General features: G+C 36.3%; 1 protein-coding gene across 2 annotated transcripts in view; it reads left to right on the top strand.

The window, feature by feature from the left end:
- The first annotated feature begins 3,256 nt into the window (after window positions 1-3,256).
- Window positions 3,257-17,081, top strand: part of LOC587853 (methyl-CpG-binding domain protein 2) — a 42,549-nt gene continuing 28,724 nt past the window's right edge. For both annotated transcript variants that reach the window (XM_011680269.2, XM_787563.5), the window contains exons 1-4: window positions 3,257-3,444; window positions 5,058-5,358; window positions 6,010-6,100; window positions 7,538-7,635. In XM_011680269.2, the coding sequence (XP_011678571.1) occupies window positions 3,287-3,444; window positions 5,058-5,358; window positions 6,010-6,100; window positions 7,538-7,635 (648 nt within the window). In that variant the 5' untranslated portion in view covers window positions 3,257-3,286. The remainder of the gene's footprint in view (window positions 3,445-5,057; window positions 5,359-6,009; window positions 6,101-7,537; window positions 7,636-17,081) is intronic.

The following is a 17,081-nucleotide window of genomic DNA, read 5'->3' as shown; positions in this document are numbered from 1 at the left end:
ATGTTGATTGTATGGAGACAGCACATTAATTATTCTATGGGGCATCAATTTTTGTGTGTGTGCATCGTAACATGATACAGACATGTTCTGCTTGGAGAGAGAGAAAGATAGAGAGAGAGAGAGAGGGGTGGGAGAGAGAGAGAGAGAGAGAGAGGGAGAGAGAGAGAGAGAGAGAGAGGAGGGGGAGAAGAAAGATTGGTTGATATGACACGTATCATAAAATATCATGATTATTGATCGAGAGACAATCATTTTGAGAGAATAATTGTATTTTCGAAAGTGAAACTATATCTAAAACAAAAAGACACAGAAATTACACTCAACATTCCGTAGACGGTCTAATTAATTCGGTTCTCAGTTGATTTCTGCCACACACGTGCAAGTATCATTCAAATCTCATTTCTATCCCTTTATTGTTTGTATTGCATGCTGAGGTGGATCGATTTCAGTCCTTTGATCTCAATTTGTAATGTCAATATAGACTAACACGAACCGTCAGATTATTCAATATCTAATATTGGAAACAGATGTATTAAAGAGAAATGTCACATTGCATAAATTGCTTAGTGATTGGTTTTTTAAAACTTCCTCGTTAATTTCTTATATTGATTGATTTTTTTGTGAAGTCAGGGCTAAAGTCAATATTCTTATCATTTATAATTTTACGAGGTTGTTAACGATTTTAATATGAAAGCACAAGTTTATGAGTACTTTGAAATGATTATCTCAAACTGTCTACCCATTCATTTCATGCAGTACATTCCAGAGTATGAATCTTTATTTTGTTTTAAAAATAATTATACAATTATACGATAATTATGAATTTCTGTTATTTCGATAAATATTTTTTCTTCTAAAAGGAACATATATTGTTTTAGTGCCTTATCATTCTTCGTGTGTAAGGTGTGGAAATAGGTATACTAATGTTGCTTTATGAGTTCATATAACGTTTTAGGGGATGTCTTTTTTATACCTTAAATATTATAATATGCACTCTCTCTCTCTCTCTCTCTCTCTCTCTCTCTCTCTCTCTCTCTCTCTCTCTCTCGTGTCTTTTTTCTCTCTTTCCTTATCCTTTCCGCTATCTCTTCTCTCTTTTAACCATTCTTTCTGTCTTCGTTCTACCCTTTCTCGCGTATGTCCCTATAAGTAATGAGCAAGGTTATGGTAGTTTGAAGTACAGAAGTGAATAATGGGTATGAGGGAGATGAAAATGGGGGGAATAAGAGGGAGAGAGAGAGAACGAGAGAAAGGGATGAGAAATAGAGATGTAAATTTAGATGAATTAAAGTAGAGAAACGAGAGAAAGAGAAGAGATGAGAAAGATGGGGAGAGGGAAGGGTATATAGGGTTGAGACCAAGGAGTAAAAAAAAATATTAACAGGGAATGCTGACAAAGGAATACAACTGGTAATATTGAAGCTAAACAGAAGTTTTTCGTCGGCCTCATCGACACCAGACTTGACGCCTTCTCGACATCACTATCATCGACATGATCACTGAAATGACGATGGTAGCGTTCTCATACTCCGAAAAGAAAATCACTTTTAATTTGCATTCGTCAAGTTCAATTTTTATGACATTCATTTCAATTAATATCTTCTTCCTCCTCTCCCTCCTCTTCCCCCTCCTCCTCCCCATCCTTCACCTTCTCCTCCTCCTCCTCCTCATTCTCTTCTTCTTCCTCCTCTAATTCTTCATCATTATGTGCCACTCTGTATAAATATGAGAAATAAATAAATAAATAATTATTTCTTCTATTCAACTCTACCCTACTCGGTCTGAACGACATAAGACTCAGCATCTTCTTCTTTTCCACCCACCCTTTAATTGTTGAGATGTCATCTAGAGTCCATGCAAAAATTATTATTATTATTGTTATTATCATTATTATTATTACCATTATTGTTATTATCACAATGTATCACCTAGTGTATACCCATTTACCTAGGCCAATGTAAAATCAACACCATCAATGTCATCGACTTTTGACGGATATGTTATTTTTTAAGTAAGCAAACATTATTCTGCAGTCGTAGTGCTTATGCAGTATCACTCTAATTGTAGTTTGAAATTGTGCAAATAAAGTATCAATCAAACAAAAATAATGGTTTATCAAAGTGACTCGGGAACATTGTTGAAGGTTGATGTTACATATTATATTCCTTCTATACTGCACTTACCCTCTAACAGGTAAAAAAATCCTGAGAAATTCTCAAACCACAAAGATATTTATGGTTTTCTTTGAAGGCGTCATTGTGCAACACCCTCTAACAGTGATTAACAGTAAATTCTCCCAACCATTTTTGAATTTTCTCAACCGTTTTTCAATGAAAATAAGACATAAAACCGGATTTTAAAAAAAATTCAACACATAAATGTCTGGAATAGTATACAATGCAAATTAATTGCTTTGTGACGATTTTCATTCATCTAAAATGTAATTAAACTTTAATAATATAGTTGGAAGAATTAAGTTATCGATCAGATAAGTTTTTGTATCATTAATAATGTATAGTATCATTAATAATATTCTGTTTTCACTCAAACGTTCAGATTATCTTAAATTGTACGTCTACCATTGAAGTCACTAGCTTTAAGCATCATTTTCTCTCATCGGAACAATGTTACCAAGTGAAAACATGTTCGCACAAACAATTTTACATTAAAGGAGTCGAAGCTGGATCATGCATGTTTACAAGTAATTTTATATTCATATTCATATTTATTTTGATAATAAATGATGAAAAAACATTCTTTGGGCAATCTCTTTTTCTTCTTCGTTTTATTCCTCCATATCATGTACATAAGCGACATATTACCTCAGAGTCAGATACTTGTAATGGCTAATGCATCTACCCCCCCCCCCCCCATTTTTAATCCTCTCTCTCTCTCTCTCTCTCTCTCTCTCTCTCTCTCTATCTCTTAATTCCCCCTCTCTATCTCTCTTTCCCTCTCTCTCTCTCTTTAACATGTAGCATTATGTTTGCTCCCAAATATCAATTAATATTGTCAAGAAGAAAAAAAAAGAATAACAGAAACAACTCAAGAGATAAAAAGAAAAAAACAGAAAAGATAATATTGCCATAACAAAAAATAACAATTTAGAATGTAGCATATGTTTGCTCCCAAATATCAATAATATTGTCAAGAAGAAAAAAAACACGAATAACAGAAACAACTCAAGAGATAAAAAGAAAAAAACAGAAAAGATAATATTGCCATAACAAAAATTAACAATTTAAAAAGACAGCGCCATCTACGGGAAGTGTAAGATAGCACAACTATGGTACCAATGGATCTACCGGAAAATATGGATTGCGAAGAGAGAATAGACACCAAAGGACTGCAAGATTGTCCGGGGTTACCAGCCGGCTGGAAGAGAGAAGAAGTAATAAGAAAATCTGGACTGTCTGCTGGAAAGACTGATGTATATTACTATAGGTGAGCATACTAATATCAGTGATTTTATCTCAATTGAATCATCAGCGACCGGTGTGGTCTTTGTATTAAATGCAATTTGTCATAGTCCCACGTTAATCGAATAGCGTGTGCATGTGTAGTGTGATGATGTTGTCGGCACTGTTGCGCTTCGCGCGCACTAGCACTCGAGTAAACAGTATTACATTTACATGTAGACTAGCTCCTTCATATGATATGTTCTCTACTCTTAATCCTAGTCTAGATTCTGTTTCCCCCACTCGCGTAAAGCATGGAAGCTTTGACATTTCATTAAATTATTATTCTTAATCCTTGTCTGAATTCAGTTTCCCCCCTCGGCCTCACGCGCAAAGCTAACGCGGGAGCTTTGATTTGACGTTTCATTAAATTATTAATATTAGACTAGAGAAAGAAGTTAAGAAGATGATTTATTGTACTGTTTTCGACTGTTAATCCTTGTTTAAATTCTGTTTCCCCCTCCCGCGCATTGACGTTTCATTAAATTATTAGAGAAAGAAGACAATTTGTTGTACTGTTTTTGACTCGTATTAATCCTTGTCTGAATTCAGTTTCTCCCCCCCCCTCCCTTGCGTAGCTTTGATGTTTCATTCAATTAGAGAAAGAAGACAATTTGTTGTACTGTTTTCAACTCTTAATCCTTGTCTGAATTTAGTTTCCCCCCTCCCTCGCGAAGCTCGGAAGCTTTGACGTTTTTACTGTTTTCGACTCTTAATAAGACTCTTAATCCTTTTCTGAGTTCAGTTTCCCCCCTCCCTTGCGTAGCTTTGACGTTTCATTAAATTAGAGAAAGAAGACTAATCGTTGTACTGTTTCGACTCTTAATCCTTGTCTGAATTCAGTTTCTCCCTCTTGCGCGTAGCGCGGAAGCTTTGACGTTTCATTAAATTATTAGAGAAAGAAAACGATTCGTTGTACTGCTTTCGACTCTTAATCATTGTCTGATTTTTCAAAAATGTTTCTTTGCATCCCCCCTCACATCCCCCTTTAGCGATGCCCCTGCTTGCATCCTGTGATGACATTCTCTCCATTTCTTCCTGTTCTGCGCATTCCTCCTCATAATTCAGAGCAAACTTATTACATTCTTTCTTTCTTTAGTCTTTACCAATACCGTATCCTTCCACTGTTCCACAAAATCTTTGGTATTCTTCTTCTTCATACCTGATACAACCCATTGCGATGGCCACATTGAAATGCCCACATGCACCATCGCGTACTCGCAGCAGTGAATTTCAAGTTTAAAAGTTTCCATGAAGTGAGAGAAATGTGTGTGATGAACAGTAGGCCTATCAGCAAGAGAGGGTAACAACTAACAAAAGACAAAAAACAAAATAGAAATACATAACTGTTGTAATTTGTATCACCTGTATTTCAAGTTTAAAGATTTTCCATGAAGTGACAAAATACACCAATCTGTATGTTGAACAATTTAAACAAGACAGAGAATGGGGAAGAAAAAAAAATATAGAAAACTTGTTGAAAGTAAACTTGACATCTTTTGCATGGAATGAAATCTATAAATACCATACCATACATGTACCATACCATACCATAAAAAGCCTACCTAATTTGAATAATTTCCACTATCGCCCTTTCAGCCCATGTGGGAAGAAGCTCCGCAGCAAGCCTCAGCTGGCCAGATTCATCGGCGATGCAATCGACCTGAGCGCGTTTGACTTCCGAACGGGGAAGCTGCTATCATCTGGTGTGAGAAAGAGTAAGAGACTCAAGAACATTCACTTTGACTACAGCCGAGGGACCAAGCATGACGCGAGTCTGGTCCTGCCCATCAGACAGACGGCATCCATCTTTAAGCAACCGGTCACGCTCAAGACCAACCACATCAAGAACAGGACCAAAGCAGATCCAAAGCAAGACACAAAGGAAACTCCCAAACAGGTTGGTCACCTTGCCTGGAAATTCGATAAGCTTCTCAGGCAGGCTATTTCCTGATTATGTTGAATACACTATATTTAACAAGCCAGAATTGATATGAGCAGACAAAGTAAATAATAAATGACATTTGCAATGTCATGATTTGACGCTTTCCTGGAAGTCAGAATCCTATGTCATAATTAAGCATACCCGAAAATTTACATTTGCTTTTGAAAATCAAGAACTCTTAATTTTTGAGACTGTAAAGTTGCAGTAATTGAATCGTCTCCACCAATACATGAGTTTGGTTCTTGGTACATTCAACAACAAAAAGTTTAATTTTGATTATTAGTTAATTTGTATGAAAGCAGAAAAATGAGAGATACAAAATGGCAAAAGTTTGAAATAAAATGGACCAATTATAAGAGAGGTGTGGATGTCTGAAAAATGAGATCACTAAAGCTATGCAAATTTCAAATTGGCAATTTTGTTTGTAGAGTGTGACAAATACATGGACATTGGACATCTCTCCTGTTTGTCGTGTATGAACATATTACTAATTTCTGCTTAATATGCAGTACATGTGACATGGGTTCAAAAATGTATTAATTAGTTAATCAATTTTTCTGTTACGATAAATCTTAAATCAATGTTTTTCCTTTTCCCTATCTGTAGCTCTTCTGGGAGAAGCGGCTACAGGGTCTAAATGCCTGTGACATGACAGAAGAAATACTGAAATCAATGGAGCTCCCGGATGGATTAATAAGTAAGAATTTAATTTAATTTAGGATATTCTTCAGATAAAATGAGATATATGTTTAATTGATTAAAAAAACAAAATTTTTCCATGATGGAAACTTGAAAGGATCTCTGGCCTCTTCGAAAATATGATCTGTGTATGAGCAGAAAAAGGTTATTGGTACAAAACTGTAAAACCTATTGAAACAAATGCTAGATATGTGTTCATGAAAGTTTCGTTATTAATATTCATTTATTTACCAACGGTACATTCTATGATCCACAGGTGGAAGTATTCTTTTCGAGAGGGCAAACAGAACGTATTCATGAATTTAATACCTCCATCAATTTGGCAGTGATTATTCTAATATGCACTGAAGTGGGATTTTTCCATGTTTCAAAGATCTGTAGATATTTAGGGATCAAGTGCCGCGCTATTTCCGAAGTAGTCTTTACAAGTAGTGGTTTCTGTGCAAGTTTCATGGGAAACGTGTGTCTGACAGATAACCCAAACTTGTGTAGTCCTCTCGTAGCTTCCAAAGCTTGGAGGAAACTGGAATTCTGTTGGCAGACCTGCCAACCAGTACGATTTAGTCGTATTTAGTACGATTTTTAGAAGCAAATACGACTACGATTTTCCTTAATAAAATACGATTTAAAATTTTTTTTTTAAATTTTTTAAAAAAAATTTATATTTTGTGTTTGTGACATATTCAATGGCAAAATTCCCATTATGTTTTGTTAAGTATCTTTCAAGCATCTCACATCAGCAATTTGGGTATGTTCATTGGTTCATCAAACACACCAGTCATGACAAAATCGTGCATATTCAACCAATGATCCATAAAAAAAATTCTTCCTGTAGGTAGGAACTGTAAGAGGCATTGATCCACGTAACAATCCATGTTTTTTTTTCAAGAATACAACTTTTGTCAGTAAAATACAACTTTTGGGATTAAAGAATACAGTTTTTGAACTCCAGAGGTTGGCAGGTCTGTATTGGTATTTGTGGACCAAGTAGATCACAAAAAGAAGAAGGCATTTTTAATTATTCCATGATTATGACTAGCACAAATAAAGTGTTTTTCAAGTACATGTATATGTATCATGAAATTTGGCATGGAACAGCATTAAACCATAACAATGATGCACATGAAATCTCACAACCATACATGTAGGTTCTGTAATATTCTATGAAAAATGAAACATGTTTGGGGCTCAATGCAGGGTGCCAAGTGTATCACTCATGATTATATTTTGCAATTATTGATTCTGCAACAAAAGAAATTTGACCATTTGCTTGAAAGTGAATGAACCTTAAGTCTAAAGATTATTTTGAGGACAGAATCTCTTATTCAGCCCTGATTATGTGACAGAAGCAAGATGTGAGAATTGTCTTTAGGTGACGAAAAGATCATTTATGCTTTTGATAATGATTTGTCTCTCCATTATCCATTTTCTCCAGGTGTTGGTCCAGGTCTAACCAAAGATAATTTACTTCAAAGCCTTGCATCAAGCCTACATCTCAGTTCACAACCCATTCTTGGTCAAGTAGGCACACAGGTAAGCAGCTTGCATTTGTTTTCATGGGTTTGACAAACTGGAAAGTAATTAATGTCGCAGCAACAAAAAAGTACAGGATAAAGTTTAAGATCTTACTGTTGAAATTTAAGTCTGTCCAAGATCAGGCCCCAGGATATGTGGCTTCCCTGGTAGAAAAACATCAGTCCCATCTGGGTTTACGCTCGTCAGGACTACTTCTTCTTCGGTTGTACGTTAATCATGCCCTCTATTCAGTTGCTCCATGCCTCTAGAACTCCCTCCTGTTCTTTGCAACACCGACAAGCTAGAAAGCTTTAAAGCAGGCCTCAAAACCCATCTTTTCAAGCAAATGTGTAGTCCATAAATATTGGAGGAGCGGGCGCCTTTGAATGTTTGAAATAGATAAATGGCACCATACAAGTGTTGTGGATCATCATCATCGCAAAACAGGGCTCTACTGGGGTAGCACTCTGCCAAGCAGTCCGTCTCCAGCCCGGTTCACGTTCTTGTCAAACACCCACCTTGTAACCGCTCAGTGGTTTTCTCACAACATTGTTCGCTCACTTATTGTATCTCTCATCTTAGATAAATTATTGGAAAGAAGTTCAATAAGTGACACATTTGAAGGTGATAGAAACCTATATTACAAAACACAACCTTCCTCCATTGCAGCTCATTATGGGACTGCCTTACAAAACGCCTTTATGCAGACATAGGTTTATTGACCAAATTTTTGCCTAGAATCAATCAGGTTTCTCAAACGCCTTTCAGGCAAATTTTGAAGGTGATATTAAACGCAAAGCCTTTTTTAAACATCTTTTGATATGGGCATATCTAAAGCCGCAAAAAGGTGTGTTTGAATGTGACATACAGCCAGAATCACGTTTCTGAGAGATGATAAACGCAAAGCTGTTTTGAACCCCACATACAAATCGGACCTTCCCAGGTTAATTTCCGGTTCGGAGGCTAGCGCACGCCATGTGTTGTGTACAAGCATGTGGGTGTAGTTGACCTCCGAGAAACTGTCTGCTTCCCGGGTCAAACGGCGCAAGTGCCAGATAGGATGCCCAAAGTTTTTTCTGATATTTCCAATAACCTCAATTAAATGATGGCAAAAAATATACTTTGCATTAAAAGTGATTGTTATGATAAGAATGTTGATTATATTTGCACAGTTCACAGTTCAACTTTAGTTGATGCAGTAATAACGATTGAGCATCCCATTTGGCTTTTCATATACAAGTCGTTCGTAAAGTCATGCCTAACTTTACGAACAGCTTTATGAAACACCCCCCCTGGAGTGCAAGTACAAGTATCACCTGGTTTGTGTTAAGAAACAGCAATATAATGTGTCAATTGTTCCTGTTGATCCTTGGGTACACATTAATCCATATGCACCATGAATATGACTGACAAAGAAAGCGGACAAAATATACAGTTCCTCGGGTAGACAAAGGAACATCCCTTCACTGCTATTATGTAAAAATGTGTAGAACAGGTGTCACATGCATATTCACCTTTTTACATAATAGCAGTGAAGGGATGTTCCTTTGTCTACCTGAGGAACTGTATATTTTGTCCGCTTTCTTTGTCAGTCATGTTCATAGTGATGAATTCATGATGAGGATTGTACCCCATACTTTCGCTGTTGACCAAGCTGATGAGGAAAAAGACCTTTTGGGTATCAGAGAAAGAGAGAGAGAGAGAGAGACAGATACAAATATACAGAGATATATGTAATTAGAAAGTGTGAGATAGTGAAAGGAGTAGAGAAAAGTAGGAGAGATTTAGAACATGTACATATAGATAGAGAGAGAGAGAGAGAGGGAGGAGAGTGTGAGTGAGAGAGGGAGGGAGAGAGATAGAGAGAGAGAGAGGGGGGGGGGGGGGGGGGGGGGGGGGAGGGGGCTAGTAGAGTGAGGGAAAGAGAAGAAAAGAGGGGAGGGGGTGTGGTAGTGGTGTTAATAGGGATGGGAATTATGTTTGTGTGTGGAATGTTATTGTGGTATGATACAAGACACAATAGATTCTCCCCTCCCCCCCCCCCCCCAAAAAAAAAAAAAAATCTTTGACCTTGACAGTCTGGATGTCACTTTGCATCTTGTATAATTTAGTGTAAAATTCAATCAGAACAACCCCAACAAATAAACTAGAAATTTAATTCGTCATGAGGACGAATTAGGTGGTCTTCCTTCAATTCTAATGATCATGCTCATCTTCAATACAATTATTCAATATAACGATGTCAATGTAAAATGATGTTTTAAGATATGAATTGATGAATGAAGTACTGATGAACTGATGAACTGATAGATTGAACTGATGTCAAATGAACTGAATTGATGAGCTTAACTGATAAACTGTGACCTGAACTGAAGTGATAAATTAATTGATGAACAAAATATCGAGAAATGATTATGATCAAAATCATGATCATAATTAAATTTAATGAAACAAGAAATGATGTACATATAAAACAAATTATTGGGAAATTAACTCCTTGATGATCATGATGATGAATGACTGATGATGATGATGATGATGATCATACTGATAATGATGATTATCATGATAATGTTGATGATAATGATGATGATGATGATGATGGTCAGGATGGTGATGATGATAATGACGATGAAAATGATGATGATAATCATGATTATGATGATGTTGATGAGGATGATTATCATCATTATGATAATGATGATGATCATGATCATGAGCGTGATTCTGACATCTTAGTGAACAAATGAGCGATGATTAAGATAGCATATAGTCTCAGATACAACATACTCGTAAATCAACAAAATCCAAGCAGAAATGACGGTGATATTGCTCGCAAAAGACAGGAATGTAGAATCCAGATTTGAGAAAAAGTAATCTTCCATAGGGATTACACGCAAAAAGTAATGGATCAAGTGAAAACAGGGTAATAATAACGTAAATAGGGTTGTTTATTACATTATTTGCGATTCTACGTGATTTAATAATCGAAAGAGATGGTACAGTGAAAGGTCAAAAAGAAAAAAAAGTGAAGAAAAAAATTGTTGGAGACGAGCGACTCGAACCAGAGTACCCGAGGTTTGAAGTCAAGTGCGTTACCGATATACCAAAACATTTCCCATAGAGATTACACGTAAACGGAAAATGGAATTCTAAAATCCCATATTGCAAGTGAAATATAAGCATGATCCCGGTATCTGATCGAAAAATAAAGGGCACACTTATGATAGCTCATTGTCTCAGCTACAACATACTCAAAGCTCAGCGAAAACAAAGCTAAAACGACGGAGATATTGCTCGCAAAAGACAGGATGTAGAATCCAGTTTTGAGAAAAAGTCATGTCCCATAGAGAATACACGCAAAATGTGAAAAATTGACATGCCACCTTTAATCGCAAGAATACGCCATGATACCTTTGTCAAAATTAAATATTGTGATGACTACATTTGTAGCAAATTGTCTCAGCTAGATCATATCAAAATTTGGAAGAAAATCGATCAATATTTACAGAGATACAGTCAATTTTCCAGAAATATGCTGACGTCATAATATGCAAATTGAAATTTTGAGTTGGGAGGCCATTATGATGACGTCATGAGTTAATTGAGGGTCAAACGAGACATGAAATCATATCTCCAATAAATACTCTATCAAAATATGGAAAAAAAATTGGGTTCACCTTCCATCCTAAAGCGCTACAATGGATTTTGTATAGGCATGTTTTTTTGCCCATGTATGCTATGTATTACAAGAGCTCGCACACACGAAAATTATCTTAAACGGACGCTCATTCTGTTATTAATGGTCAGAAAAAGGTGAACAAGGTATCAAAATGCCTGAAAAAATGTGCCAAGTATGATGACAGAGAAAAATTGGCGATTCTATGTTGGAAAATACCAGTATGCGCGAAAACGCGCGCGCATGCGCGTGTGCGCGTTTTTTTGCAAAATGCTTAAAATGGCCTGAAACGTATGCAAAATTAATTTAAAACGATTTGGAGCATTTTTATTTTTTGCGCGCGCGCTGACGCGCGGACGTACGCATGCGCGCGCGTTTTTTGACCTGATATTTGACGGATATTGACCTTAAGCATAATAAATATGAATGAGAAATGTTTTTCCGTTATGAAGATATGATCATGAGTAAAAATTACCAAAAAAAAACACAAAATGGCGCCTGGATGACATCATGAAGATTTGATGACCTTGAAAATGTTACTGTCACGTCTCATGACAATGACCTATGACTGTGCCAAAATTGAAGGAAATTGATTGAACCGATCTTGAGTTATCCTGTGAACAAAAAAGTGTGAAGAAATAAATAAAAATAAATAATAATAATAATAAATAAAGAAAGAAAATTCTGACGAAAACAATAGGTGATCTGTCATTGACAGACCACCTAAATAATTAAAGAAAGAAAATTCTGACGAAAACAATAGGTGATCTGTCATTGACAGACCACCTAATAAATAAATATATAAATCCAGAGGTACTGCATGATTACATGTTTTTTTCAGGGTAAGTTACCAGAAGTGTCCATTGTAGTTTCTGAAATAGCGCCCCCTCTTGTTGCAGATTAGTTAAGGCTGAAAACACAGGCTGGAAACATTTTGTATTTTATCATAGGCTGGTGTTGAGCTACATGTAGCTGTGTTTCAGACCATGTTCTTTTAAAGTGCACTGGTGATTTCAGTATTTTTATATGTAGGGCAATTCCACGGTAACGGAAGGACACTCAGACAAGATTTTTGAACTTCAGGTTCATACTAAAAGAACTGTTTTATTAGTATAAGATGTGAAACAGTACAGATATAATACCTATATAAGTGCCTTTAATTCTCCCCAAAAAAATTGTCATTATAGTTAAGTAGTTTAAGAATGTGCATATTAATTATCTCGGTAACGGAAGGACATAAAAATGGACATGGTTTTTCCAGTTAATTAGTGTTTATCCAAACTTTGTGAAGTTGATGAAGCTTTCCACTTGACTGAAACACATTTTGTTCCCCATAGTTTAATACATACTAATAAAACATTTCTTTTAGTATGAACCTGAAGTTAAAAAATCTTGTCTGAGTGTCCTTCCGTTACCGTGGAATTGCCCTGTAGGTAATATTGGTAACCCAACATTTACTCTGCTGAAATTGCTTTAGGCTTTATACTGTCAAATGTATAGGGTTAGTGTAGGGTGAGGGTTCGGTAAAGCGATTACTACAGGAGTTTGGTTAGCATGATAATACATGTAGTATGTGATTGTATGCAGAGCAAGTGTAGCTGGAGCATGTGTCGTTGAACCAGACCTACATACATGTACATATGATATCATTGGTGCATGCATGTGACTTGACCGCTATCCTGAATCTTTTTCCTCTTCCTCTTGCGCTCTCTATCCCAATCTCTCTCTAATCTCTTTGCTGTCTATCTCTCAGTCGCCCCCCTCTCTCTCTCTCTCTCCCCCTCTCTCTTTGATTTCTCTCTCTCTTTCTTTCTCTTTCTCCCATCAATCTCTCTTTGCTGTCTATCTCTCCCTCCCCCTCTCTCTCTCTCTCCCTCCATCTCTCTCTATCTTTGATTTTTCTCTTTCTCTCTCTCTCTTTCTTTCTCTTTCTCCCATCAATCTCTCTTTGCTGTCTATCTCTCCCTCCCCCTCTCTCTCTCTCCCTTCATCTCTCTCTATCTTTGATTTTTCTCTTTCTCTCTCTTTCTTTCTTTCTCTTTCTCCCATTAATCTCTCTTTGCTGTCTATCTCTCCCTCCCCCCCTCTCTCTCTCTCCCTCCATCTCTCTCTATCTTTGATTTCTCTCTTTCTCCCTTCCTCCCTCTCTCTGCCCCCTCTCTCTCCTCCCTCTCCACACACTCTCTCTGTCTCTCTTTCTCTCTCCATCCCTCCCTCTTCCTGTCTCTCCCCCTCTCTCCCTATCTTTCTGTATCACTTTGTCTCTGGAGGTACAGGTAACAATGTACATGATGTAGATGCAATCCTGAAGCAAAGAGATCAATTGATCTAAATACGGGCAGACATTTAAATTGTGTTTGCCTCAGACAAATTGGGACAGTGTTCCGCACTAATTGCTTAGCCTACTTTATATGTGACTGTCCTTTCTATGACAGTTGATTACGAGTGCACGAGTGCAAGTTAATGAGTTTAATGAGCGCAAGTCTATACACGATCATGTACATAGCCGCCAACTGTTCCAATTTTGAAAGAATTGTTCGAGTTTTGGTGTTTGGGTCTTTATGTTTAATGTTATGAATAGCCGATTCCCCCTTTTTCTGAAAAACCTTGGTGTAAAAGCAATCAATATACTCTATATTCCTTATTCTGCAGTGTGAGATGCTTTTTATTCCATGAAAGGTTGGCTAATACATGTATGGTATGTACATTGTTGAATATTATATATGATGATTCCACTACCAATTCTTATCATTGTTTTTAAGAAATATATTTATTTGACAATAATGGAGTTACATGTTTTTTTTAGTGACATCTGTTCTGAATTCCATTGATATGTATTTGAATTATTTTAGACATGACATTTAAACATCATTTAATTCATTCAGGATTTTAGATCAAAATGAATACATGTAATTCTAGAATACTGTGGAATAGTTTATACTTTAATCACTCATTTTCCTTCCATAGAGTCCATTCTTCAATGTACAAATAATGAAAATAACAAACCACATTTTTATGTTTACCAACCTTACAAAACCTTTTAGAATCCAATAACAAATGAAAGATGAGATCATGTAACATATTATTTACTCTAAGCCGTCTGTGAATGCAACAGCTGTAGGACTGTATACTGGATTCAAATAGCTAACGATCATATCTCTTTAATTAAGTGCATTCCCGATTCGACTTCTCCAGCGTGCCTCATTAGCGAGGCTACACACAATGTACAGAAGTGGATCGATAAAGGCTATTTCTACTTTTGTGAATCAAATGTGGTGTACATCCGTGGGTTAGACCGTAGTGGAGTTAGGAATGGCAGTGAATGGCCAAGTCAACTCGGTAATCATTCAGAAAAAATATTGATTTATTTGTGGGGAAGAGACGACAAATTAAAAGGGAAACTCCTTGCATGCAATATTGACTTTGTAGTTGCAGCATGCAGTCAACAACCTTTTTTTTTTTCTTAAAGGGGAAACTATATTTCAAAATGTTGCTCGTAGCAATACCATACATGTACATGTGTGTGTTTCTTCTTCTTTTCTTTTTTTTCTCTTTTTTTTTGGGGGGGGGGGGAACTACCTTTTGTAGATTTAATATATTATAGGCAAAAACATAATTTCTCCTCCATAAAAATCTTCTATAATGAATATTAGTAACGTTAATTTACCGGTATTTCATTTTCAGAATGCTATACTGTACATATTTCTAAAAAATTATGTACCTGTACTTTGCAACTATATGATGATTATCAGTTTATCTGCAATTGGAGTGTTATTGACATGTATCACATTCTGAGTAGATTTTTACTTCTGTGTTGACAGAAAAAATAGAATTTAGAATAGACAGCCTCAGAAACAGAAAAAGTCATTCATACCACATTTTTAATAGAATCCTATTTAAAAAATTAAAAAAGACTATAACTGCATTTTTTTTAAAGTCACTGCAATAAAAATTCTCTTATGCGAAATTTATTAAAGCTAGAAATAGATCAAGGAATTAGTTTTCTTTAACCGACATGCTGTCAAAATTTTTACAGAAACAATTTTTGTTTAAAGGGAAAGAATGGGAGAGCTTGAGAAATGATAAGATGGATAGAGTGAAAACAGTAAGAGAGATAGATAGATGGCAGCAAAGAGAAACAATAAAATAAAAGAGCATCTGTCCATAACTATCAATGAGATGCTGTTTCTACATTTAAAGTAAACATGCTATCTTATCAAGGAGATTCACCCAATCAAGACACGTTCAAGTCTGAAACATTATACCATCGCCTAACATTATTATCCCGCCAAGATATCCGTTAAAACCTAACTCTTCCGATCTTTTTGCCAATTTCGGGAAGGGAGACGGAATAATCATGGATATTTACCGAGACGCCTGGACTGGATGTATTGATTTTTGCCGTTGTCCATTTCTTACCAGACATTCCGTTTATGTCTTCGGCTCTTTCTGCCTTTTATTTTCTCATTTGAAGTTCCAATTTTACCAGGGTATTGCTGTTTCATTGACAGACCAAACATTTTCAATTTGCATGAATACCTCTCTTTCTCTTTCTCTCTCCTTCTGTTCTCTGCGATCTCTTCTTCAGTCCATTTCTCTTCAGTACATCCCTGACCTTTCCTCCATTTCTTATTGAAGTTTTAAAAAATGCAAAGGAGCTGAAAGTTATTTAGTTCTAGAAGCTTTTAAAATTCTCTGAGACAGACATTTAAAAAAGAAAAGAAGAAGAACAAAAAAAAAAGCAGTAGAAAGGAATTGAAAGAAAATGTTGACGTGCTAACATTTTCATCAATCCCATCTTACTTTCCCATGCATTTCAGTTTCTATTGGTAAATACTTATACAATTTCTTACTTAATTTCTGCTTTTTTCATAATTTCGCCTTATACCATTTCAAAGGTTCAAGAGCAATACTTGTATAGTTGTATGGAAATCATTTTCTGAGCCCCATCAGTACTTTTTCAATTTAATTCAATCCCATTCAAGTTTCTTCTTAAATTACCATCGCAACCTAATGGCTGAATTGTGCCACTTTATGATTCAAAGGTATAGGCAGTAGCAGAACAATTATTTTGATGATAGTGTGAATAAGTGATTTTTTTGTTTTCTTTTGGTTTGGGTTGAGATGGTTTCCTAATTTCTAACCACAAAGTGGTCTTTGCCAATTTCCATTTTTGTTTCTCTAGGATTACTCATTCTTGTTTGATAAATTACTGAAAATAGAGGAGAATGATGCCTAATGTGCATCACAAAAAAAATCTATTGTCAGGTCGAATTGCCACAACTCTTTCTCCAATATACATAGCATTCATTTTACCATATTCGTCATCATCACCACTCATTCTCTTTCTTTCTCTCCTCTAATCTCCATTCTCTCCTCTATCCTCCATTCCTCATCATTTTCTACTCTCCGTTGTATAATATCTTCCCCAGCCATATGTCTCATCTTCCAGTTACTCCCAATTTGGAAGCGGCGCGCAATTACCCTAAGAGCATTCCTTATAAGGCGCTGGCGTATCGAATCACGCGATCTCACGGTGACTCATACACATGTCACAGCTTTTTTTCTCTCTCTTTTTACCTCTCCATCCTCCACGGCGTACACTTCTCATCCGACTCATGCCTCGGCCAGCCGTCTTGCATCTATTTTGGTCGGGCCTGCTATATATTTCATCTAGTAGGATTTTGGATAGGGGTCTGAGTAATACAAGCGGTATTATTTATCTAGTACGCTTGAATGAACGAGTGCTTTATCTCTCCATCTCGCTGGGGCACGTCTGCTGAGC

The sequence above is a fragment of the Strongylocentrotus purpuratus genome, unplaced genomic scaffold, assembly GCF_000002235.5.
Source record: "Strongylocentrotus purpuratus isolate Spur 01 unplaced genomic scaffold, Spur_5.0 spur5_scaffold_9, whole genome shotgun sequence".
In the NCBI taxonomy this organism is placed as follows: domain Eukaryota; kingdom Metazoa; phylum Echinodermata; class Echinoidea; order Camarodonta; family Strongylocentrotidae; genus Strongylocentrotus; species Strongylocentrotus purpuratus.
The sequence above is the reverse complement of the archived record's forward strand: the minus strand, read 5'-3'. Positions and strand labels throughout refer to the sequence as shown.